The 22,557-nt window shown below is 61.5% G+C and overlaps 1 protein-coding gene and 1 long non-coding RNA gene across 3 annotated transcripts; both read left to right on the top strand.

Moving 5' to 3' along the window:
* The first annotated feature begins 108 nt into the window (after nucleotides 1-108).
* On the top strand, nucleotides 109-17,711 carry LOC131589937 (potassium voltage-gated channel subfamily C member 1-like). 2 transcript variants are annotated; one of them, XM_058859775.1, is made up of 5 exons: nucleotides 109-719; nucleotides 7,377-8,325; nucleotides 11,453-11,662; nucleotides 14,571-14,607; nucleotides 17,590-17,685. In XM_058859775.1, the coding sequence occupies exons 1-4, from the start codon at nucleotides 207-209 to the stop codon at nucleotides 14,585-14,587; spliced, it is 1,689 nt and encodes a 562-aa protein (XP_058715758.1). In that variant the 5' UTR covers nucleotides 109-206; the 3' UTR covers nucleotides 14,588-14,607; nucleotides 17,590-17,685. The 2 variants fall into 2 exon arrangements, with proteins under 2 accessions (XP_058715758.1, XP_058715759.1); XM_058859776.1 differs by lacking the exon at nucleotides 14,571-14,607 and having other exon boundaries at nucleotides 17,590-17,711.
* A 3,480-nt stretch (nucleotides 17,712-21,191) lies between these two features.
* Nucleotides 21,192-22,551, top strand: LOC131589940 (uncharacterized). The gene is made up of 4 exons (XR_009279892.1): nucleotides 21,192-21,208; nucleotides 21,401-21,870; nucleotides 21,910-22,353; nucleotides 22,413-22,551. It is a non-coding gene; the product is annotated as an uncharacterized LOC131589940 (long non-coding RNA).
* Nucleotides 22,552-22,557: the final 6 nt, after the last annotated feature.

Raw genomic sequence — 22,557 nt, 5'->3', positions numbered from 1 at the left:
GTGGGCGTGGCCTCCCCTCAGTGTGGGCGTGGCCTCCCCTCAGTGTGGGCGTGGCCTCCCCTCAGTGCGGGCCCGTCCCCGCCGCGCCTGCGCCCCCCGCGCCCGCCCCGCCGCGCCGGGATGCGGCACCCGCCGTCCCCGCTCCCTCCCCTCGCCCCCTCCTCCTATCGCGACTCTCGCCCCCTCCTCCTGTCGCGCCTGTCGCCATGGGCTGGCAAGCCGAGCGCGACAAAGTGGTGATCAACGTCGGCGGCGTCCGCCATGAGACCTACCGCAGCACCCTGCAGACGCTGCCCGGCACCCGCCTGGCCGGGCTGGCCGAGCCGGGCGCCGCCGCCCGCTTCGACTACGATGCCGGAGCCGGCGAGTTCTTCTTCGACCGCCACCCGGCCGTGTTCGCCTACGTGCTCAACTACTACCGCACCGGCAAGCTGCACTGCCCGGCCGATGTGTGCGGGCCGCTGTTCGAGGAGGAGCTGGCCTTCTGGGGCATCGACGAGACGGACGTGGAGGCCTGCTGCTGGATGAACTACCGGCAGCACCGCGACGCCGAGGAGGCCCTGGACAGCTTCGAGAGCCCCGAGGGGCCCGGCCCGCCCGAGCCCGCCGAGCCCAAGCGGCTGTGCCTGGAGGAGGGCCGGCCCGCCAGCTGGTGGAGGCGCTGGAGGCCGCGGCTCTGGGCGCTCTTCGAGGACCCCTACTCATCGCGGATGGCCAGGGTGAGGGGCTTGGGGCTGCTAGGAGGGAGTTGGAGAGGTTTTGGAGGGCTCTGAGGGGGTTTAGAGGGGTTTGGGGTAGCTCTGAAGGGGTCCTGGGGGCTGTGAGGGGGGGCTTGAGGGGGGTCTAGAGGGGTTTAGGGCAGATCTGAGGGGGTCTAGAGGGGTTTAGGGCAGATCTGAGAGGATTCTGAGGGGTTTAGGGCAGATCTGAGGGGTTCTAGAGGGGTTTAGGGCAGATCTGAGGGGATCTAGAAGGGTTTAGGGCAGATCTGAGGGGGTCTAGAGGGGTTTAGGGCAGATGTCAGGGGGTCTAGAGGGGTTTAGGGCAGATCTCAGGGGGTCTAGAGGAGTTTAGGGCAGATCTCAGGGAGTCTAGAGGAGTTTAGGGCAGATGTCAGGGGGTCTAGAGGGTTTTAGGGCAGATCTGAGGGGATCTAGAAGGGTTTAGGGCAGATCTCAGGGGGTCTAGAGGGGTTTAGGGCAGATCTGAGGGGGTCTAGAGGGGTTTAGGGCAGATCTGAGGGGGTCTAGAGGGGTTTGGGGCAGCTCTGAAGGGGTTCTGAGGGGATATGAGAGGATTTAGGGGGGTTCTGGAGAGGTTTAGGGCATTTCTGAGGTGTTTTAGAGGGGCTTTAGAGGGGTTTAGGGCAGCTCTGAAGGGGTCCTGAGGACTGTGAGAGGGTTTAGGGGGGCTCTAGAGGGGTTTAGGGGGGCTCTAGAGGGGTTTAGGGCAGCTCTGAAGGGGTCCTGAGGACTGTGAGGGGGTTTAGGGGGGCTCTAGAGGGGTTTAGGGCAGCTCTGAAGGGGTCCTGAGGGCTGTGAGGGGGTTTAGGGGGGTTCTAGAGGGGTTTAGGGGGGCTCTAGAGGGGTTTAGGGCAGCTCTGAGGGGTTTTGGGGTCTGTTAGGGGAGATATGAGAGGGTTTGAGGGTGTCTGAGGGTGTCTGCGAGGGCTCTGAAGGGCAGTAGGGGAGGTCTGAGAGGTGTTGGGGGGCTATGAGGGAGTTTAGTGGGGTTTTGAGGGGCTTTAGAGGGCTCTGAGGGGGATTGGCAGTTTTTAGGGGCAGTTTTTAGGCTGCAGAGGTTCAGAGAGGAGTTAAGGGAGATGTTAGGGGGATGTGAGGGGGTTTCAGGGTGTCCGAGAGGTTTTAGGGAGCCTCTGGAGGGGTTTAGGGGTGTCCGAGGAGGGTCAGGGGGGATGTGAGGGCTTTAGGGGGGTCTCTGAGGAGGATCCAGGGGTGTCTGAGGATGGTTAGGAGGGCTCTGAGGGGGTCTCGGGGCACTGTGAGAGCATTTAAGGCACCTCTGAGGGGTTTAGGGGGGCTGTGAGGGGGTTTGGGGCCTCTCTCAGGGGCCCTTGGGGGACTCAGAGACTTCAGGGGGAGTTTCGGGGGGATCTGAGGGGTCTGAGGAGGGTCTGGGAAACTCTGGGGGGTTTCAGGGAGGATTTTGAGGCGGTTAAGGGGGCCCTGGAGGGGTTTAGGAGGGATGTGAGAGGGTTAGGGCAGCTCTGAGGTGGTTTTGGGGGGAATGTGACTGAGTTTAAGGGGGCTCAGAGGGGATCTTGGGGGACTCTGAGGGGTTTAGGGCACCTCTGAGGGGGTTTAGGGGGGTTCTGAAGGTTTTAGGGCACCTCTGAGGGGGTTTAGGGGGGCTCTGAGGGGTTTAGGGCACCTCTGAGGGGGTTTAGGGGGACTCTGAGAGGGTCTTGGGGGACTCTGAGGGTTTTAGGGCACCTCTGAGGGGGTTTAGGGGGGCTCTGAAGGTTTTAGGGCACCTCTGAGGGGGTTTAGGGGGGTTCTGAAGGTTTTAGGGCACCTCTGAGGGGGTTTAGGGGGGCTCTGAGAAGGTTCAGGACATTCCAGAGGGGAGTTTGGGATGTCTGAGGGAGTTTAGGACATCCCTGAGGGGGTTTAGGAGGTGTTAAAGTGATTTTGAGGGTGCGGGGTGGTCTCTGACAGGGTTAGGGGGGCCCTGAGGGGGTTAAAGGGGTTTTGTGGGTCTGCAGTGGGCGTCTCTCAGGTTAAAGAAGGCTCTGAGAGGGTCCTGGGAGGGCTCCGAGGGGGTTCAGTGCATTTTTGAGGGGGCTTAGGGGGTCTGTGAGGGGATTAAGGCACCTCTCAAGAGGTTTAGGGGGTCTTTGAGGGGGTCTCGGGGGTCTGGGAGGGTGTTGGGGGAGCTCTGAAGGGAATTTGAGGGGTCTCGGGCAGCTTAGAGGGGGCTCAGGGCATCTCTGAAAGGGGGAGTTGAGGGGTTTGGGGGTCCCTGAGGATTTTGGAGCATCTCTGAGGGGGTTTGGGGGTCTGTGAGAGGGTTTGGGGGGGCTTGGGAGAGACTTAAGAGGGTCCATGAGGGGGTCTTGGGGGTCTGGGGGGGATTGAGTGTTACCTGAGGGGTTTTAGGGGGGCTGCGAGGGGTTTAGGGGGTGTCAGAGGGGGTTTAGAGCATCTTTGAGGGGGGTTTCTGGGGATTTAGGGGGGTCTCTGAGGGGTTTTGAGGTTCTCTGAAGGGTTTAGGGGGTCTCTGAAGGGTTTTGGGGGTCTCTGAGGGGTTTAGGGGTTCTCTGAAGGGTTTAGGGGGTCTCTAAGGGGTTTAGGGGTTCTCTGAGGGGTTTTGGGGTTCTCTGAAGGGTTTTGGGGGGTCTCTGAGGGGTTTAGGGGGTCTCTGAAGGGTTTAGGGGGTCTCTGAGGGGTTTTGGGGTTCTCTGAAGGGTTTTGGGGGTCTCTGAGAGGTTTTGAGGTTCTCTGAAGGGTTTTGGGGGTCTCTGAGGGGTTTAGGGGGTCTCTGAGGGGTTTAGGGGTTCTCTGAAGGGTTTTGGGGGGTCTCTGAGAGGTTTTGAGGTTCTCTGAAGGGTTTAGGGGGTCTCTGAGGGGTTTTGGGGGTCTCTGAGAGGTTTTGGGGTTCTCTGAGGGGTTTTGGGGGTCTCTGAGAGGTTTTGGGGTTCTCTGAGGGGTTTTGGGGGTCTCTGAGAGGTTTTGGGGTTCTCTGAAGGGTTTTGGGGTTCTCTGAAGGGTTTTGGAGGGTCTCTGAGGGGTTCTGGGGGGTCTGCCAGGAGGTTTGGGGGTCTCTGAGAGGCTCTTTGGGGTCCGTGAGGGGTCTCTTGAGGAGGTGATCGGAGCCTCTGAGGGGTCTCGGGGGTCTCCGGGTTGATTTGGGGGGGGGGGGGTGAGCAGAACTCTTGGGGTCTCGGGGACACCGCGGGGACTTCGGGGGGGGGGGGGGACAGGGGACATGGCGGGGGGGTGAGGGGGGGACACGGGGGGTACCGGGAGGACACGGGGATGGGGGGGGGATGGGCTGTGCGTGTCCCCCGCTCTGTCCCCCCCCTCCCCCCCCCGTGTCCCCAGCGCCCCCCCCCCCCCCCCCGATGTCCCCGGTGTCCCCCCCCTCCCCCCCCCGCAGCCGCTGGCCCCGATCCTGCCGCAGCGGGGCCGGGGGGGGGAGGGGAGGGGGGAGCGGGACCGCACTGCGGTGCCCCCTCCCCCGCCCCCCCCCGGCCTGTCCTACATCCCCTCCCCCCCCCCCGGGGCCCCCTCCCTCCGTGTCACCCCCCCCCCCCCTCACTCCTGGCCTAAATCGCGTCCCCAAACCCCCCCAGCCTGGCCTAGATCCCCCCCTGCTGTCCCTTGTGTCCCCCCGAACCCCCCCAGATGGCCTAGATCCCCCCCCCCGTGTCCCTTGTGTCCCCCACAGTGTCCCCAAATATCCCCCCCCTTGTCCCTTGTGTCCCCCACAATGTCCCCAAATATCCCCCCCGTGTCCCTCGTGTCCCCCACAATGTCCCCAAATATCCCCCTCGTGTCCCCCACAATGTCCCCAAATATCCCCCCCCCGGTGTCCCTTGTGTCCCCCACAGTGTCCCCCAAATATCCCCCCCCGTGTCCCCCACAATGTCCCCAAATATCCCCCCCTCCCCCTTGTGTCCCCCACAATGTCCCCAAATATCCCCCCCTCCCCCCCGTGTCCCCCACAATGTCCCCAAATATCCCCCCTGTGTCCCCCACAATGTCCCCAAATATCCCCCCCCTCGTGTCCCCCACAGTGTCCCCAAATATCCCCCCCCGTGTCCCCCACAGTGTCCCCAAATATCCCCCCCGTGTCCCCCACAGTGTCCCCAAATATCCCCCCCGTGTCCCCCACAATGTCCCCAAATATCCCCCCCGTGTCCCCCACAGTGTCCCCAAATATCCCCCCCTTGTCCCTTGTGTCCCCCACAATGTCCCCAAATATCCCCCCCGTGTCCCCCACAGTGTCCCCAAATATCCCCCCCCTCCCCCCTTGTGTCCCCCACAATGTCCCCAAATATCCCCCCCTCATGTCCCCCACAATGTCCCCAAATATCCCCCCCGTGTTCCTTGTCCCCCACAATGTCCCCAAATATCCCCCTTGTGTCCCCCACAATGTCCCCAAATATTCCCTTGTGTCCCCCACAGTGTCCCCAAATATCCCCCCCCGTGTCCCCCACAATGTCCCCAAATATCCCCCCCCCTCCCCCTCGTGTCCCCCACAATGTCCCCAAATATCCCCCCCGTGTCCCCCACAATGTCCCCAAATATCCCCCCCGTGTCCCTTGTGTCCCCCACAATGTCCCCAAATATCCCCCCCCTCCCCCCCCGTGTCCCCCACAGTGTCCCCAAATATCCCCCCTGTGTCCCCCACAATGTCCCCAAATATCTCCCCCTCCCCCCCCCATGGCCTAAATATTGTCCTGTCCCCCCCCCCCCGTGGTGTCCCCAAACCCCCCCCTCGCTGTCCCCTGGGTTCCATCCCCACCCCCCCCTCAGACTGCGCCCCCCTCCCTCCCGATTTGGGGGTGTCAGTGATTTTTTTGGGGGGGGGTCAAGAACCAGGGGACACCTGGGTGCGTCCCCCCCCCCCCTCCCCCCGCGGTTATTTGGGGGTTCAGCGTTTTTGGGGGGGGGGGGGAGGGGTCAGAATTAGACCCCTGACCCCCCCCCAATGAATTTATTGGGTGTCAGTGATTTGGGGGGGTCAGAATCAGACCTGTGACCCCCCCCAATGAATTTATGGGGTGTCAGTGATTTGGGGGGGTCAGAATCAGACCTGTGACCCCCCCCAATGAATTTATGGGGTGTCAGTGATTTGGGGGGGTCAGAATCAGACCTGTGACCCCCACAATGAATTTATGGGGTGTCAGTGATTTGGGGGGGTCAGAATTCAGACCCCCAGATCCCCCCCAATGAATTTATGGGGTGTCAGTGATTTGGGGGGGTCAGAATTCAGACCCCTGACCCCCCCCAATGAATTTATGGGGTGTCAGTGATTTGGGGGGGTCAGAATTCAGACCCCTGACCCCCCCCCAATGAATTTATTGGGGTGTCAGTGATTTGGGGGGTCAGAATCAGATCCTGCCCCCCCCCAATGAATTTATGGGGTGTCAGTGATTTGGGGGGGTCAGAATCAAATCCTGCCCCCCCCAATGAATTTATTGGGGTGTCAGTGATTTGGGGGGGGTCAGAATTCAGACCCCTGACCCCCCCCCCAATGAATTTATTGGGGTGTCAGTGATTTGGGGGGGGTCAGAATTCAGACCTATGACCCCCCCAATGAATTTATTGGGGTGTCAGTGATTTGGGGGGGTCAGAATTCAGACCTTTGACCCCCCCCCAATGAATTTATTGGGGTGTCAGTGATTTGGGGGGGTCAGAATTCAGACCTGTGACCCCCCCCCAATGAATTTATTGGGGTGTCAGTGATTTGGGGGGGTCAGAATTCAGACCCCTGACCCCCCCCAATGAATTTATTGGGATGTCAGTGATTTGGGGGGGTCAGAATTCAGACCTTTGACCCCCCCCCAATGAATTTATTGGGGTGTCAGTGATTTGGGGGGGGTCAGAATCAAATCCTGCCCCCCCCCAATGAATTTATGGGGTGTCAGTGATTTGGGGGGGGTCAGAATCAGACCTTTGACCCCCCCCCAATGAATTTATTGGGGTGTCAGTGATTTGGGGGGGTCAGAATCAGACCTGTGACCCCCCCCCAATGAATTTATTGGGGTTTCAGTGATTTGGGGGGGTCAGAATTTGGACTGTGACCCCCCCCAATGAATTTATGGGGTGTCAGTGATTTGGGGGGGTCAGAATTCAGACCTTTGACCCCCCCCAATGAATTTATGGGGTGTCAGTGATTTGGGGGGGTCAGAATTCAGACCTGTGACCCCCCCAATGAATTTATGGGGTGTCAGTGATTTTGGGGGGGTCAGAATCAGATCCTGCCCCCCCCAATGAATTTATGGGGTGTCAGTGATTTGGGGGGCTCAGAATTCAGACCCCCAGATCCCCCCATCCTTTTGGGGTGTCAGTGATTTGGGGGGGTCAGAATCAGACCCCTGACCCCCCCCCCCAATGAATTTATGGGGTGTCAGTGATTTGGGGGGGTCACAATCAGATCCTGCCCCCCCCAATGAATTTATGGGGTGTCAGTGATTTGGGGGGGTCAGAATTCAGACCCCCAGATCCCCCCATCCTTTTGGGGTTCAGTGCTTTGTGTGGGGGGCGTTATCCATGAATTTTGGGGGGGGGTCTCACCCCCATTCCCTTCCCCGTGGTGGGGGGGTCACTCCATGTGGGTGAGGTTTTTTTTTTTGGGGGGGGTCTCATCACCCCCCCCCGACCCATCTCCCCCCCTCCCCACCACAGTACGTGGCCTTCGCCTCGCTCTTCTTCATCCTCATCTCCATCACCACCTTCTGCCTGGAGACACACGAGGCCTTCAACCGCGTCATCAACAAGACGGAGACGGTGACCACGGGCAACGAGACGGGCACGCAGGTGGCCGTGGAGGTGGAGACCGAGCCCTTCCTCACCTACGTGGAGGGGCTGTGCGTGGTGTGGTTCACCTTCGAGTTCCTCATGCGCGTCAGCTTCTGCCCGGACAAGCGCGACTTCATCAAGAGCAGCCTCAACATCATCGACTTCGTGGCCATCCTGCCCTTCTACCTGGAGGTTGGGCTGCGGGGATTGTCCTCCAAGGCGGCCAAGGACGTGCTGGGCTTCCTGCGCGTGGTGCGCTTCGTCCGCATCCTGCGCATCTTCAAGCTGACGCGGCACTTCGTGGGGCTGCGCGTGCTGGGCCACACGCTGCGCGCCAGCACCAACGAGTTCCTGCTGCTCGTCATCTTCCTCGCCCTGGGCGTGCTCATCTTCGCCACCATGATCTACTACGCCGAGCGCATCGGCGCCGACCCCGACGACGTCACCGGCAGCCGCCACACCTACTTCAAGAACATCCCCATCGGCTTCTGGTGGGCGGTGGTGACCATGACCACGCTGGGTTACGGCGACATGTACCCCATGACGTGGTCGGGGATGTTGGTGGGCGCGCTCTGCGCCCTGGCCGGGGTGCTGACCATCGCCATGCCCGTGCCCGTCATCGTCAACAACTTCGGCATGTACTACTCGCTGGCCATGGCCAAGCAGAAGCTGCCCAAGAAGAAGAACAAACACATCCCCAGGCCTCCCCAGCCCGGCTCGCCCGGCTACGGCTCGCCAGGCTCCGGCCCCAACGCCCCCGGCAGCCCCCGCGCCGCCAGGAGACCCCCGGCCTGTCCCCTGGCCCAGGAGGAGGTGGTGGAGATCAACCGGGCCGGTGAGTGGGGCACCCCCCCGGGTGGGTTCAGTGGGGTTTGGGGGGTCTTGGGAGGGTTTGGAGGGGTTTGGTGGAATTTTGGATTGGTTTTGGGTGGGTTCAGTGGGGTTTGGGGGTTGGGGTGCTTGGTTGGAGGTTTGGAGGGGTTGGGGGGGTTCAGTGGGGGTTGGTGGGTGGGGTTTGGTTGGGTTTGGAGGGGGTTGGTGGGTTAGGGGGGTTTGGGGGTGGGTTTGGGTGGGTTTGGAGGGGTTTGGGGGGGGTCTTGGAGGGTTGGAGGGGTTTGGGGGGTCAGTGGGGTTTGGGGGGGTCTTGGGAGGGTTTGGAGGGGTTTGGGGTGGGTTCAGTGGGGTTTGGGGGGTCTTGGGAGGGTTTGGAGGGGTTTGGGGTGGGTTCAGGGGGTGGGGCTGGTTGGGGTTTGGGGCGGGGTTTGGGTGGGGTTTGGATTGGTTTTGGGTGGGTTCAGTGGGGTTTGGGGGGGTCTTTGGGGGGTTGTGGAGGGGGTTTGGGGTGGGTTTAGGGGTGGTTGGTAGGGTTTGGGGAGGGTTTGGTGGATTTTGGAGGGGTTTGGGGGGTGGGTTCAGTGGGGTTTGGGGGGGTCTTGAGTGGGGTCTTGGGTAGGGTTTGGGTGGGGTTTGGGGGTGGGTTCAGTGGGGTTTGGGGGGTCTTGGTTGGGTTTGGAGGGTTTTGGGGTGGGTTTAGTGGGGTTGGGGGGGTCTTGGTAGGGTTTGGAGGGGTTTGGGGTGGGTTTGAGGGGTGGTTGGGTAGGGTTTGGGGGTGTTGGTGGATTTTGGAGGGGTTTTGGGTGGGTCTGTAGGGTTGGGGTGGTGGGGGTTTGGGGGGGTCTGGTGGGATTTTGGAGGGGTTTGGGTGGGTTCAGTGGGGTTTGGGGGGGTCTTGGTAGGGTTTGGAGGGGGTTTGGGGTGGGGTTTGAGGTGGGGTTTGGGGGTCTGGGTTGGTTGGGTGGGGGGTTTGGGGTTGGTGGGTGGGGGGTAGTGGGGTTTGGGGGGGTCTTGGTTGAGTTTGGAGGGGTTTGGGGTGGGTTTGTGGGGGGTTTGGGGGGGGTTGGTTGAGTTTGGGGGGTTTGGGTGGGTTAGTGGGGTTTAGTGGGTTTGGGTGGTTTGGTGGGGTTGGGGGGTTTGGGGTGGGTTCTGTGGGGTTTGGGGGGGTCTTGGTTGGGTTGGAGGGGGTTTGGGGGGTTCGTGGGGGTGGGGGGGTTGGAGTGGGTTTGGGGGGTTTGGGGTGGGTTTAGGGGTGGTAGGATTGGGGGGTTTTGGCGGGGTTTGGGGGTTTGGGGTGGGTAGTGGGGGGTTGGGGGGGTTTGGTAGGGATTGAGGGGTTTGGGGGTCTTGTAGGTTTGGAGGGTATGGTGGGAATTTGGATTGAGTTTTGGGTGGGTTCTGAGGGTTTGGGGTGGAGGGTTTGGAGGGGTTTGGGGTGGGTTCAGTGGGGTTTGGGGGGTCTGGTTGGTTGGAGGGGTTTGGGGTGGGTTCAGTGGGTTTGGGGGTGGTTTGGATGGGTTTGGGGCTCTTGGTTGAGTTTGGAGGGGTTTGGGATGGGTTTAGGAGGTCTTGGTTGAGCTTGGAGGGGTTTGGGATGGGTGCAGTGGGGTTTGGGGGGTCTTGGTTGAGTTTGGAGGGGTTTGGGGTGGGTTTAGGGGTGGTTGGTAGGGTTTGGAGGGGTTTGGGTTGGTTTCAGTGAGGTTTAGGGTGTTTAGGCTGAGCTTTGGATGGGTTTGGGGTGCGTGCAGTGAGGTCTAGGGGTGGTTTGGAGGGGTTTGGGGTGGGTTCAGTGAGGTTTAGGGGGTTTAGGCTGAGCTTTGGATGGGTTTGAGGTGGTTTCAGTGAGGTTTAGGGGTGGTTTGGAGGGGTTTGGGGTGGGTTCAGTGAGGTTTAGGGGGGGTTTGAGGTGGTTTCAGTGAGGTTTAGGGTGTTTAGGCTGAGCTTTGGATGGGTTTGGGGTGGTTTCAGTGAGGTTTAGGGGTGCTTAGTAGGGTTTGGAGGGAGTTTGGGGGGAGTTTAGTGGATTTTAGGGGGTCTTGGTAGAGTTTGGAGGGGATTTGGGGGAGTTCTGGTGGGTTTGAAGGGGTTTTGGCAGAGCTCAGTGGATTTTGGGGGGACTTTGGTGGATTTTGTGGGGTATCAGTGGATTTTGGAGGTTCCTGAGAGGGATTTTTGGGAACTTTTTGGGGTTCTGGCGTAGCCTGAAGGTGTTTGGGGAGCTTTAGTGGATTTTTGGAGGAGTTTGAAGGGGATTTGGTGGATTTTGGGGGCGTTTTGTGGAATTTGGGAGTCTTGGGGGAATTTTGGGGGGGAAGATGTGGGAGAACATTGATTTAGGGATATTTTATGAGAGCTGGGTGTGTTTTGGGGGATATTTTGGGGGATTTGGGAAGAGTTTGGAGTATTTTGGGGGAAACCAGGAGTTGTTTGGATTATTTAGGGGGGAACTGAGTATTTTGGAAGGGTTGGTATATTTTGGGGTGAGTTTGGAATATTTTGGGGAGAGTTTGGTGCATTTTGGGTCAGTTTGGGATATTTTGGGGTCACTTTGGGATATTTTGGGATCAGTTTGGGATATTTTGAGAGGAGTTTTGTGCATTTTGGGGGAGTTTGAGGTACTTTAGGGACATTTTGGGAGGAGTTTGGGGTATTTGGGGTCAGTTTGGGATATTTTGGGGGGAGTTTGGGGCATTTTGGGGGAATTTTGAGCATTTTGGGGGGACTTTGAGCATTTTGGGGGGAGTTTAGAGCATTTTGGGGGGAGCTTGGAGCATTTTGGGGGCAGTTTGGAGCATTTTGGGGGGATTTTGAGCATTTTGGGGGGATCTTGGGGCATTTTAGGGGGAGTTTGGAGCAATTTGGGGCATTTTGGGGGGAATTTGGGGCATTTTGGGGGGAATTTGGAGCATTTTGGGGGCAATTTGGGCTATTTTAGGGAGAGTTTGGGCTGTTTGGGGGGGGTCCATCCCTACCTGGGGGGGCTCCACCTGTATCTGGGGGGGTCCACCCATATTTGGGGGTCTCCACCCCTATCCGGGGGTCCCCCCCCTGCACTGTTGCGTTTTGGGGGGGCTGTACCCCCCTCTGGGGGTGTTCCCAGCCCAATTTGGGTGCCCCCCCCGGTGCAGAATCGCGCCCCAACGGGGAGGCGGGGCGGGCGGCGCTGGCGCAGGAGGACTGTCCCCCCATCGACCAGCCCCTGTCCCCCGAGGAGCGCGGGGGGGGCCCCCCAAATTCCTCCGGGGCCGGGGGGGGCCGCGAGCGCTGCGGCCGCGACAGAGCCTGCTTCCTGCTGGGCCCCGACTACGCGCCCCCCCCCGAGGGGCCCCTGCGCAAAGGTGGGTGCTGAGACCCCCCCAGAAAAATCCCTGAGATCCTGGGGGTGCCTGGACCCCCCCAAAAAAATCCCTGAGATGCTGGGGGTACCGGGAACCCCCCAAAAAAACCCTGAGATCCTGGGGGTGCTGAGACCCCCCCCAAAAAAATCCCTGAGATCCTGGGGGTGCCTGGACCCCCCAAAAAAAAACCCCGAGATCCTGGGGGTGCCTGGACCCCCCCAAAAAAACCCCGAAATTCTGGGGGTAGCGGGAACCCCCCCAAAAAAAACCCCGAGATCCTGGGGGTGCTGAGACCCCCCCCAAAAAAATCCCTGAGATCCTGGGGGTGCCTGGACCCCCCCAAAAAAATCCCGAAATTCTGGGGGTAATGATAACCCCCCCAAAAAAACCCCGAAATTCTGGGGGTGCCTGAACCCCCCCCCCCAAGAAAACCCCGAGATCCTGGGGGTGCCTGGACCCCCCCAAAAAAAACCCCGAAATTCTGGGGGTGCCTGGACCCCCCCCAAAAAAAACCCCGAGATGCTGGGGGTGCCTGGAACCTCCCCCCGGGGCACCCCGAGATCCTGGGGGTGCCTGAACCCCCCAAAAAAATCCCCGAGATCCTGGGGGTGCTGAGACCCCCCCAAAAAATCCCTGAGATCCTGGGGGTGCTGAGACCCCCCCCCAAAAAAAATCCCTGAGATCCTGGGGGTGCTGAGACCCCCCCAAAAAAATCCCTGAGATCCTGGGGGTGCCTGGAACCCCCCCAAAAAAACCCTGAGATCCTGGGGGTGCTGAGACCCCCCCAAAAAAATTCCCGAGATCCTGGGGGTGCTGAGACCCCCCCAAAAAAATCCACGAGATCCTGGGGGTGCTGAGACCCCCCCCAAAAAAATCCCCGAGATCCTGGGGGTACCGGGAACCCCCCAAAAAAATCCCTGAGATCCTGGGGGTACCGGGAACCCCCCCAAAAAATCCCTGAGATCCTGGGGGTACCGGGAACCCCCCAAAAAAAATCCCTGAGATCCTGGGGGTGCCTGGACCCCCCCAAAAAAACCCCGAAATTCTGGGGGTAGCGGGAACCCCCCCAAAAAAACCCCAAAATTCTGGGGGTGCCTGAACCCCCCCCCAAAAAAATCCCTGAGATCCTGGGGGTGCCTGGACCCCCCCCAAAAAAACCCCGAAATTCTGGGGGTACCGGGAACCCCCCCCAAAAACCCCTGGGGCTCCTAAAGCCCCCCCCAAAATCCCGGGGGTACCAATTTTGCCCCCCCCGGGGCACCCCGAAATCCCGGGAGTCCCCAAATTCCCCTCCATGTCCCCCCCCCCAATGTCACCCCCATGATACCCCTGGGGGTCCCCCAAACCCCCCCCCCCATATTCCCCCTTTGAGGGGGGGGGTCCCCAAATCCCCCCTCCCCCTTCCTGCATGTCCCCCCAGCCCCACCCCCGTCCCCAAACTGGGCAAACTGGGAGGGAACTGGGAGGGGGGGGGGGGGGGGCAGAGCTTGCACAGACCCCCCGGCGCTGGGGGGCTCTGGGAGCCCCTTGCACACGCGCGTGCAAGGGGTGGGGCTGGCTGGGGGGGCCCGGGGGTCTCTGTCCCCAGCAGGGGGTCCCTGTCCCCAGCAGGGGGGTCCCTGTCCCCATAGAGGGTCCCTGTCCCCACAGGGGGTCCCTGTCCCCATCAAGGGGTCCCCAGCCCCACAGGGGGGTCCCCGTCCCCATCAGGGGGTCCCCAGCCCCATAGAGGGTCCCTGTCCCCATCAGGGGGGTCCCTGTCCCCATAGAGAGTCCCCAGCCCCACAGGGGGTCCCTGTCCCCATCAGGGGGGTCTCTGTCCCCATAGAGGGTCCCCAGCCCCACAGAGGGTCTCCGTCCCCATCAGGGGGTCCCCAGCCCCATAGAGGGTCCCTGTCCCCGTGTCAGGGTCCCCGTCCCCATTAAGGGGTCCCCAGCCCCATCAGGGGGGTCCCTGTCCCTATAGAGGGTCCCCGTCCCCATCGGGGGGGTGTCCCTGTTCCCATCAGGGGGTCCTCTGTCCCCATAGAGGGTCCCCAGCCCCATCAGGGGGGTCCCTGCCCCCATCAGGGGGTCCCTGTCCCCATCAGGGGGGTCCCTGTCCCCATCAGGGGGGTCCCTGTCCCCATAGAGAGTCCCCAGCCCTTCAGGGGGTCCCCGTCCCCATAGAGGGTCCCTGTCCCCATCAGGGGGTCCCCATCCCCACAGGGGGTCCCCATCCCCATAGAGGGTCCCTGTCCCCATCAGGGGGTCCCCAGCCCCACAGGGGGGTCCCTGTCCCCACAGGGGGTCCCCAACCCCATCAGGGGGTCCCTGTCCCCACAGGGGGGTCCCTGTCCCCACCAGGGGGTCCCCAGCCCCACAGGGGGTCCCCAGCCCCACAGAGGGTCCCTGTCCCCATCAGGGGGGTCTCTGTCCCCATCAGGGGGTCCCTGTCCCCATAGGGGGTCCCCAGCCTCACAGAGGGTCCCCAGCCCCATAGAGGGTCCCCAGCCCCATCAGGGGGGTCCCCAGCCCCATAGAGGGTCCCTGTCCCCATCAGGGGGTCCCTGTCCCCACCAGGGGGTCCCTGTCCCCACAGGGGGTCCCCAGCCCCATAGAGGGTCCCCAGCCCCATCAGGGGGGTCCCCAGCCCCATAGAGGGTCCCTGTCCCCATCAGGGGGGTCCCTGTCCCCATAGAGAGTCCCCAGCCCCACAGAGGGTCCCCAGCCCCATCAAGGTGTCCCCAGCCCCACAGAGGGTCCCCAGCCCCATCAAGGTGTCCCCAGCCCCACAGAGGGTCCCTGTCCCCATCAAGGGGGGATCCCTGTCCCCATAGAGGGTCCCTGTCCCCATCAGGGGGTCCCCATCCCCACCAGGGGGTCCCTGCCCCGGGGTGACCCCTCCCCTCTCCCCTTCTGTCCCCAGCGCTCGTCACCGCCTGAGACCCCCGAAGGCGCCGCAGGTCAGCCGGGAGGGGGCGCCCTCGTCCTGGCCCCGCCCTTGGCCCCGCCCCTTTCCGCGCGCCTGGCCCCGCCCACTCCGCACCGCTGCGCATGCGCAATGCCCGCCCCCGCACCGCGGCGCTGCTTCAATGGGAGATGGGGGGGGGCAGCTGGGACCCCCCCCCAAAAATACCCGGGAACCCCCAAAAATACCCGGGATACCCCTAAAATACCCGGGAACCCCCAAAAACACACCTGGGACCCCCAAAAACACATCTGGGATCCCCAAAAGCACACCTGGGACCCCCCCAAAAATACCCGGGAACCCCAAAAACACCCGGGAAACCCCTAAAAACACCCGGGAACCCCTAAAAACACCCGGGAACCACTAAAAACACACCTGGGACCCCCAAAAACACACTTGGGACACCCAAAAACACATCTGGGAACCCCCAAAAACACCCGGGATACCCCTAAAATACCCGGGAACCCCAAAAAACACACCTGGGACCCCCAAAAACACACTTGGGACACCCAAAAACACCCGGGAACCCCCAAAAACACCCGGGAACCTCTAAAATACCCGGGAACCCCCAAAAATACCCGGGAAACCCTAAAATACCCGGGAAACCCCTAAAAACACACCTGGGACACCCAAAAACACACCTGGGATCCCCAAAAATACCCGGGAAACCCCTAAAAATACACCTGGGACCCCCAAAACACACCTGGGACCCCAAAATCACACCTGGGATCCCCCAAAACACACCTGGGACCCCCAAAACACACCTGGGGAACCCAAAAATACACCTGGGACCCTAAAAATACACCTGGGATCCCCAAAAACACATCTGGAACCCCCATAAACACACCTGGGACCCCCAAAAACACACCTGGGGAACCCAAAACACACCTGGGACACTTAAAAACACATCTGGGAACCCCAAAAATACACCTGGGACCCCCAAAACACACTTGGGACACCCAAAATACACCTGGGAACTCCCAAAATACACCTGGGGAACCCAAAAATTACACCTGGGACCCCCAAAATACACCTGGGACCCCCAAGACACATCTGGGACCCCCAAAATCACATCTGGGATCCCAAAAATTGCACCTGGGACCCCAAAACACACCTGGGAACCCCCAAAAACACACCTGGGACACCCAAAACCACACCTGGGATCCCCAAAAACACATCCAGGAGCCCCCAAAACACACCTGGGACCCCAAAATTACACCTGGGACCCCCAAAATACACCTGGGACCCCAAAATCACACCTGGGATCCCCCAAAAACACACCTGGGATCCCCCAAAATCACACCTGGGACCCCCCAAAACACACCTGGGACCCCCAAAATTACACCTGGGACCCCCCAAAACACACCTGGGAACCCCAAAATACACCTGGGACCCCCAAAATACACCTGGGATCCCCAAAAACACACCTGGGACCCCCAAAATACACCTGGGACACCCAAAAATTGCACCTGGGACCCCCAAAAACACACCTGGGACCCCCAAAAAAGACCTGGGAATCCAAAACGCCCCCTCAGGACCCCCTGGGGGATTCCCAAATTTCCTGGGGGGGGAGGGGTGACCCCAAATTTTGGGGAGACAACCCCGACTCCTGGGGGGGGGGGGGAGGGGGTCCCACATTTGAGGGGGGGTCCTAAACTGGAGGGGTCCCCCCCCCTCCCCCATCTCTTCATGGGGTCCCAAAATTTTTGGGGGTCCCAAATCCCGGGGGGAGGGGAGGGGTCCCCAATTTTTGGGGGGGGGGGGGAGATCCTTAAACCCCTTGGGGGGGGGGGGGAGGGGGTTGTCCCCAAATTTTGGGGTGGGGGTTTCCTTTTTGGGGGGGGGGGGTCCCACTCTCCTGGGGGAGGGGGGAAACCCCAAATTTGGGGTGTTGGGGGTGTGAAATGGGGGGGTCTGGGGGTTTTTTTGGGGGGGTCTGGGTTTTTTTTTTTTGGGGTCTGGGGGCTTTTTTTGGGGGTCTGGGGTTTTTTTTTGGGGTCTGGGGGTTATTTTTGGGGTCTGGGGTTTTTTTTTGGGGTCTGGGGGTTTGTTTTTGGGGTCTGGGGGTTATTTTTGGAGGTCTGGGAATTTTTTTGGGGGGTCCGGGGGTTATTTTTGGGGTCTGGGAATTTTTTTTTTGGGTCTCGGGGGGTTTTTTGGGGGGTCTGGGGGTTTTTTTTGGGGTCTGGGGTTTTTTTTGGGGGGTCTGGGAATTTTTTTTTGGGGGGTCTGGGGGGGTTTTTTTGGGGTCTGGGGTTTTTTTTTGGGGGTGTGGGGTTTTTTTTGGGGGGTCTGGAGGTTTTTTTTGGGGGTCTGGGGCGTTTTTTTGGGGGGTCTGGGGGTTTTTTGGGGGGTCTGGGGGTTTTTTTTGGGGTCTGGGGTTTTTTTTTGGGGGGTCTGGGTTTTTTTTGGGGGGTCTGGGGGTTTTTTGGGGGTCTGGGGGTTTTTTTTTTGGGGTCTGGGGTTTTTTTGGGGGGATCTGGGGGGTTTTCTTTGGGGGTCTGGGGGGGTTTTTTTGGGGTCTGGGGTTTTTTTTTGGGGTCTGGGGATTTTTTTGGGGGGTCTGGGGGGTTTTTTGGGGGTCTGGGGGGGTTTTTTTGGGGGTCTGGGGTTTCTTTTTGGGGTCTGGGGGGGTTTTTTTTGGGGTCTGGGGGTTTTTTTTTGGGGTCTGGGGTTTGTTTTGGGGTCTGGGGGTTATTTTTGGGGTCGGGTATTTTTTGGGGGGGTCGGGTTTTTTTTGGGGTCTGAGAATTTTTTTGGGGGTCTGGGGCGTTTTTTTTGGGGGGTCTGTGGGGGTTTTTTTGGGGTCTGGGGGTTATTTTTGGGGTCGGGTATTTTTTGGGGGGGTCTGGGGGGTTTGTTTTGGGGTCTGGGGGTTATTTTTGGGGTCTGGGGGGTTTGTTTTGGGCTCTGGGGTTTTTTTAGGGGTGCTGACCCCCCCTCTCCCCCCCCGTTTTTGTCTCCCCCTCCCCTCAAGGCTACGAGAAGTCGCGGAGCCTCAACAGCATCACGGGGGTGCGGGTGGCCCCCGCCGCGCCCCCCTTCAGCTCCCCCAGCCCCCCCCGGCGCCCCCGCTCCCCCATCCCCTCCATCCTCTGAGGGGGGGGGAGGGGAGACCCCTCCCCCACCCCTGCACCCCCCCCTTTTCCTGCCCCACCCCCCCCCTTTCCCCACCCTGGGGGAAAAAAAAACTCATCAGTGGCAATGGGGGGAGGGGGCACCCCCGGCACGGGGGGGGGGGGTGACTTTGGGGACACCCCCACCCCTCCCCCACCCTCGCTGTGAGGGACCGGAGACCCCCCCAAAATGGAGGGGTGCCCCCCTAAGAGACTGTGAAAGGGGGTGACGAGGGGACCCCCCCGCCCCGATGTCACCCCAAAGGCTGCACTGCACTTTCTGGACTGGGTGTTGTCCCCCCCCACCCCAAATTTGGGGTCCCCTCCCCACCCCGAGCCCACCCCGGTTTTGGGGGGGTTTGGGTGTCCCTGTTGTTCCCCACCCCCGTGTGTGTCCCCCCCTTCCTCCTCCTCCTCCTCCTCCTCCTCCATGATCACTCAGGACTTGGGGAGCCCTCCCTCAATCGGTGTCACCTCACCTCGTGTGTCCCCTCTGTGTCCCCCATGTCTGTCCCCACCCCCACCCAACCCTTCGTGTCCCCCCTCCCGGGCTCCCCACACCCCTCCAAGCAATAACTGGAGCCGCCGGACGCGCCGATGACGACGGCGGAGGTAGGGCCCCAGCCGGGTGTCCCCTCTGTCCCCCTGTGGTGGCACCGGCGCCCCAAGAGAGGGGGACAGGGGGGGAAACCGGCCCCACTCTGAAGCCAGGCTGCGTTTCCATGGTAACGGGACTAGGCCTGAGTTCTCACTGCGAGGCCAGGCTGCGTTTCCATGGTAACAGGAGCAGGCCTGAGTTCTCACTGTGAGGCCAGGCTGCGTTTCCATGGTAACGGAACTAGGCCTGAGCCGTACTGCGAGGCCAGGCTGCGTTTCCATGGTAACGGGACTAGGCCTGAGCTGTACTGTGAGGCCAGGCTGTGTTTCCATGGTAACGGGACTAGGCCTCAGTTCTCACTGCGAGGCCAGGCTGCGTTTCCATGGTAACAGGAGCAGGCCTGAGCCGTACTGCGAGGCCAGGCTGCGTTTCCATGGTAACGGGACTAGGCCTGAGTTCTCACTGCGAGGCCAGGCTGCGTTTCCATGGTAACAGGAGCACGCCTGAGCTGTACTGTGAGGCCAGGCTGCGTTTCCATGGTAACAGGACTAGGCCTGAGCTCTATTGCGAGGCCAGGCTGCGTTTCCATGGTAACAGGAACAGGCCTGAGCTGTACTGCGAGGCCAGGCTGCGTTTCCATGGTAACAGGACTAGGCCTGAGCTGTACTGTGAGGCCAGGCCGCGTTTCCATGGTAACAGGACTAGGCCTGAGCCCTCACTGCGAGTCCAGGCTGCGTTTCCATGGTAACAGGAGCAGGCCTGAGCTCTATTGCGAGGCCAGGCTGCGTTTCCATGGTAACAGGAGCAGGCCTGAGCTGTACTGTGAGGCCAGGCCGCGTTTCCATGGTAACAGGACTAGACCTGAGCCCTCACTGCGAGTCCAGGCTGCGTTTCCATGGTAACAGGAGCAGGCCTGAGCTGTACTGCGAGGCCAGGCTGCGTTTCCATGGTAACAGGAGCAGGCCTGAGCTCTATTGCGAGGCCAGGCTGCGTTTCCATGGTAACGGCAGCAGGCCTGAGCTGTACTGTGAGGCCAGGCCGCGTTTCCATGGTAACAGGACTAGGCCTGAGCCCTCACTGTGAGGCCGGGCTGCGTTTCCATGGTAACGGGACTAGGCCTGAGCCCTCACTGTGAGGCCGGGCTGCGTTTCCATGGTAACGGGACAAGGCCTGAGCTCTACTGCAAGGCCAGGCTGCGTTTCCATGGTAACAGGACTAGGCCTGAGCCCTCACTGCGAGGCCAGGCTGCGTTTCCATGGTAACGGGACAAGGCCTGAGCTGTACTGCGAGGCCAGGCTGCGTTTCCATGGTAACAGAAGCAGGCCTGAGCTGTACTGTGAGGCCAGGCTGCGTTTCCATGGTAACGGGACTAGGCCAGAGCCCTCAAAACAGGCCTTGCCCCCTTTGGGGGGGGCCGGGACCCCCCCAAACCCGTTCTCCCCCCCCCGGGGGGGTCCCTGGGGGCGGCAGTTTGGGGTTGGGGCCCCCCCGGGCGCCCCACCCCCGACCAGCATGTCTGCATGTCCGACCCGCCGGTATTTATTGTTATATGCAAAAAAAACCCCCAAAACTCCCTGAATCCACCCAAACCCCCCCTCCCCCCCCCATCCCCCCCTCCCCAGCGCGACGGGAGCCTTATGCAATGACTCCTATGCAAATGAGATGCTAATGAGGACTAATTGCTCCCTGGCCGCTCCCCCTCCCCCTCCCCCCCCCCAATTCGCTGCATGTTTGGGGGGGGCCCCCCCTCGCCTCGTGCTTTTTGGGGGGGAGGGGTCTCCAGCCCCTCCCCCCCCCGGGCTGCGCTGTAACGAGCTCCCCCCTTTAATTACTATTTATTAACACCTCATGAATATTCATGACCCCCCTCCCTCCCCTGGGATCGGTGCAATCCCCCCTCCCCTCCCCCCTCCCCCCCCCGTTGTCTCCGGGGTTGTTTTTTTTTGGGGGGGGGGGGAGGGGCGCGCCCCCCGTTTTGGGGGGGGTCTCTGACTCAGGAAGGGGGGGGGGAGGGGCTGTGCCAAACGGGGGGGCCCCCGTGGGGTGGGGGGGGAGGGGCGGGGGCCCCGCGGGGGGTGGGGGGGGGAGGGGCGGGTGGGGGAGGGGCTCAGAGCTATTTTTTCACGCGGGGAATTGAATTTGGCCGCGAAATAAAAAAGCGATAAAAAAAAAACCCAAAAAAAAAACCCAAAAAATGGTGAAAATGGCCTTAAAGTGGGGGAGGGGCTGGAGGGGGGAGGGGAGGGGTCCCCGGGTGTCACCGCAGTGTCCCCTCCCCCACCCCGGGGGTCCCCAGGGCCGAGGCCGCGGCTGAGCAGGAATAGAAAAGCTTTTATTGACCCGGGGGGGACATGGGGACAGGGGGGACAGGGACAGGGGACAGAGGACATGGGGACACAGGGGGGGACACGGGGACAGTGGGGACAGGGACACGGGGACATGGAGGGGGTGACAGGGACACGGGGGGGGGACAGGGACACGGAGACACGGGGGGGGACACGGGGACAATGGGGACAGGGGACATGGGGACATGGGGACATGGGGGGGGACACGGGGACACAGGGACATGGAGGGGGTGACAGGGACACGGGGGAGGTGACAGGGACACAGGGGGGGGACAAAGTGACAATGGGGGAGTCACAGGGTGACAGTGGGGGGGACACGGTGGGGCAAAGGGACATTGGGACATGGGGGGGTGACAGGGACAGGGTGACGGGGACTTGGGGGACACAGGGACATGGTGGGGTGACAGGGACAGGGTGGGAGGTGACAGGGACACAGGGACATGGTGGGGTGACAGAGACACAGGGACACGGGGTGGGGACAGGGACACAGGGACAGAGGGAGGGGACAAAGGGACATGGGGACACAGGGAGGTGACAGTGGGGACAGGGACACAGGGAGGGGACACGGGGTGGGGACAGGGACATGGGGACACAGGGAGGTGACAGGGACACGGGGAGGGGACATGGGGGGGTCACAGGGACACAGGGAGGTGACAGGGACAGGGAGGGGACACAAGGAGGTGACAGGGACACAGGGAGGGGACATGGGGAGGTGACAGGGACACGGAGTGGGGACAGGGACACAGGGACACGGGGAGGGGACATGGGGGGGTCACAGGGTGGGGACAGGGGGTCACAGTCGCGGTGTGGCGATGTCACGGTGCCGCGGTGTCACCGTCACTCACAGTTTCGTCCTTCCCCTCCCCCCCCCCCCGATAATTAATTAATTAATTCATTAATTAAAAACCTCGTCAGCAGCGCGGGGTGGGGGAGGGGACGCGGGGACAGCGGATGGTGCCAGCCCATCCCCACGGGGGGGAGGGGACAGGAGTGTCCCCAAGAGCCGGGGTGTCACCCCCCGAGGCCGGGGGGAGGGGACAGGAGTGTCCCCAAGAGCCGGCGCGGTGTCCTCGGGGGGCTGGGGGGAGGGGACAGGAGTGTCCCCAAGAGCCAGCGCGGTGTCCTTGGGGGGCTGGGGGGGTCACAGTGTCACCCTCGGGGACCGGGCGTGGCCTCCGTGGCGGTGGGGTCACCGTGAGGTCACCTGTGAGGTCACAGTGCCACCTGTGAGGTCACAGGGTCACCTGTGGGGTCACGGGGTCACCAGCGGGGTCACGAGGTCACCTGTGAGGTCACAGTGCCACCCATGGGGTCCACAGTGCCACCTGTGAGGTCACGAGGTCACCTGTGAGGTCACAGTGCCACCCACGGGGTCACCTGCAGGGTCACAGTGCCACCTCTGACGTCACCTGTGAGGTCACAGTGTCACCCTTGGGGACCGGGCGTGGCCTCCGTGGCGGTGGGGGTCACTCATGGGGTCACTCATGGGGTCACCCCTGGGGTCACCCCTGGGGTCACAGGGTCACCCACAAGGTCACAGTGCCACCCATGGGGACGCTGGGGTCACCCATGGGGTTGTGGTGTCACCCACAGCGATGTGGGGGTCACCCACGGGGTCACAGTGTCACCCACAGGGTCATGAGGTCACCCACAGGGTCACAGTGTCACCCATGGGGTCACGGGTCACCCACAGGGTCCAAGTGTCACCCATGGGGTCACGGGGTCACCCGTGGGGTCACAGTGTCACCCATGGGGTCACAGGGCCACCCATGGGGTCAGCTGCAGGGTCACAGTGTCACCCACAGGGTCACAGTGTCACCCACAGGGTCACAGGGCCACCCGTGGGGTCACAGTGTCACCCACAGGGTCATGGGGTCACCTGTGGG

The sequence above is a fragment of the Poecile atricapillus genome, chromosome 30 (genome assembly GCF_030490865.1).
Source record: "Poecile atricapillus isolate bPoeAtr1 chromosome 30, bPoeAtr1.hap1, whole genome shotgun sequence".
Classification (NCBI taxonomy): Eukaryota; Metazoa; Chordata; class Aves; order Passeriformes; family Paridae; genus Poecile; species Poecile atricapillus.
The sequence above is the reverse complement of the archived record's forward strand: the minus strand, read 5'-3'. Positions and strand labels throughout refer to the sequence as shown.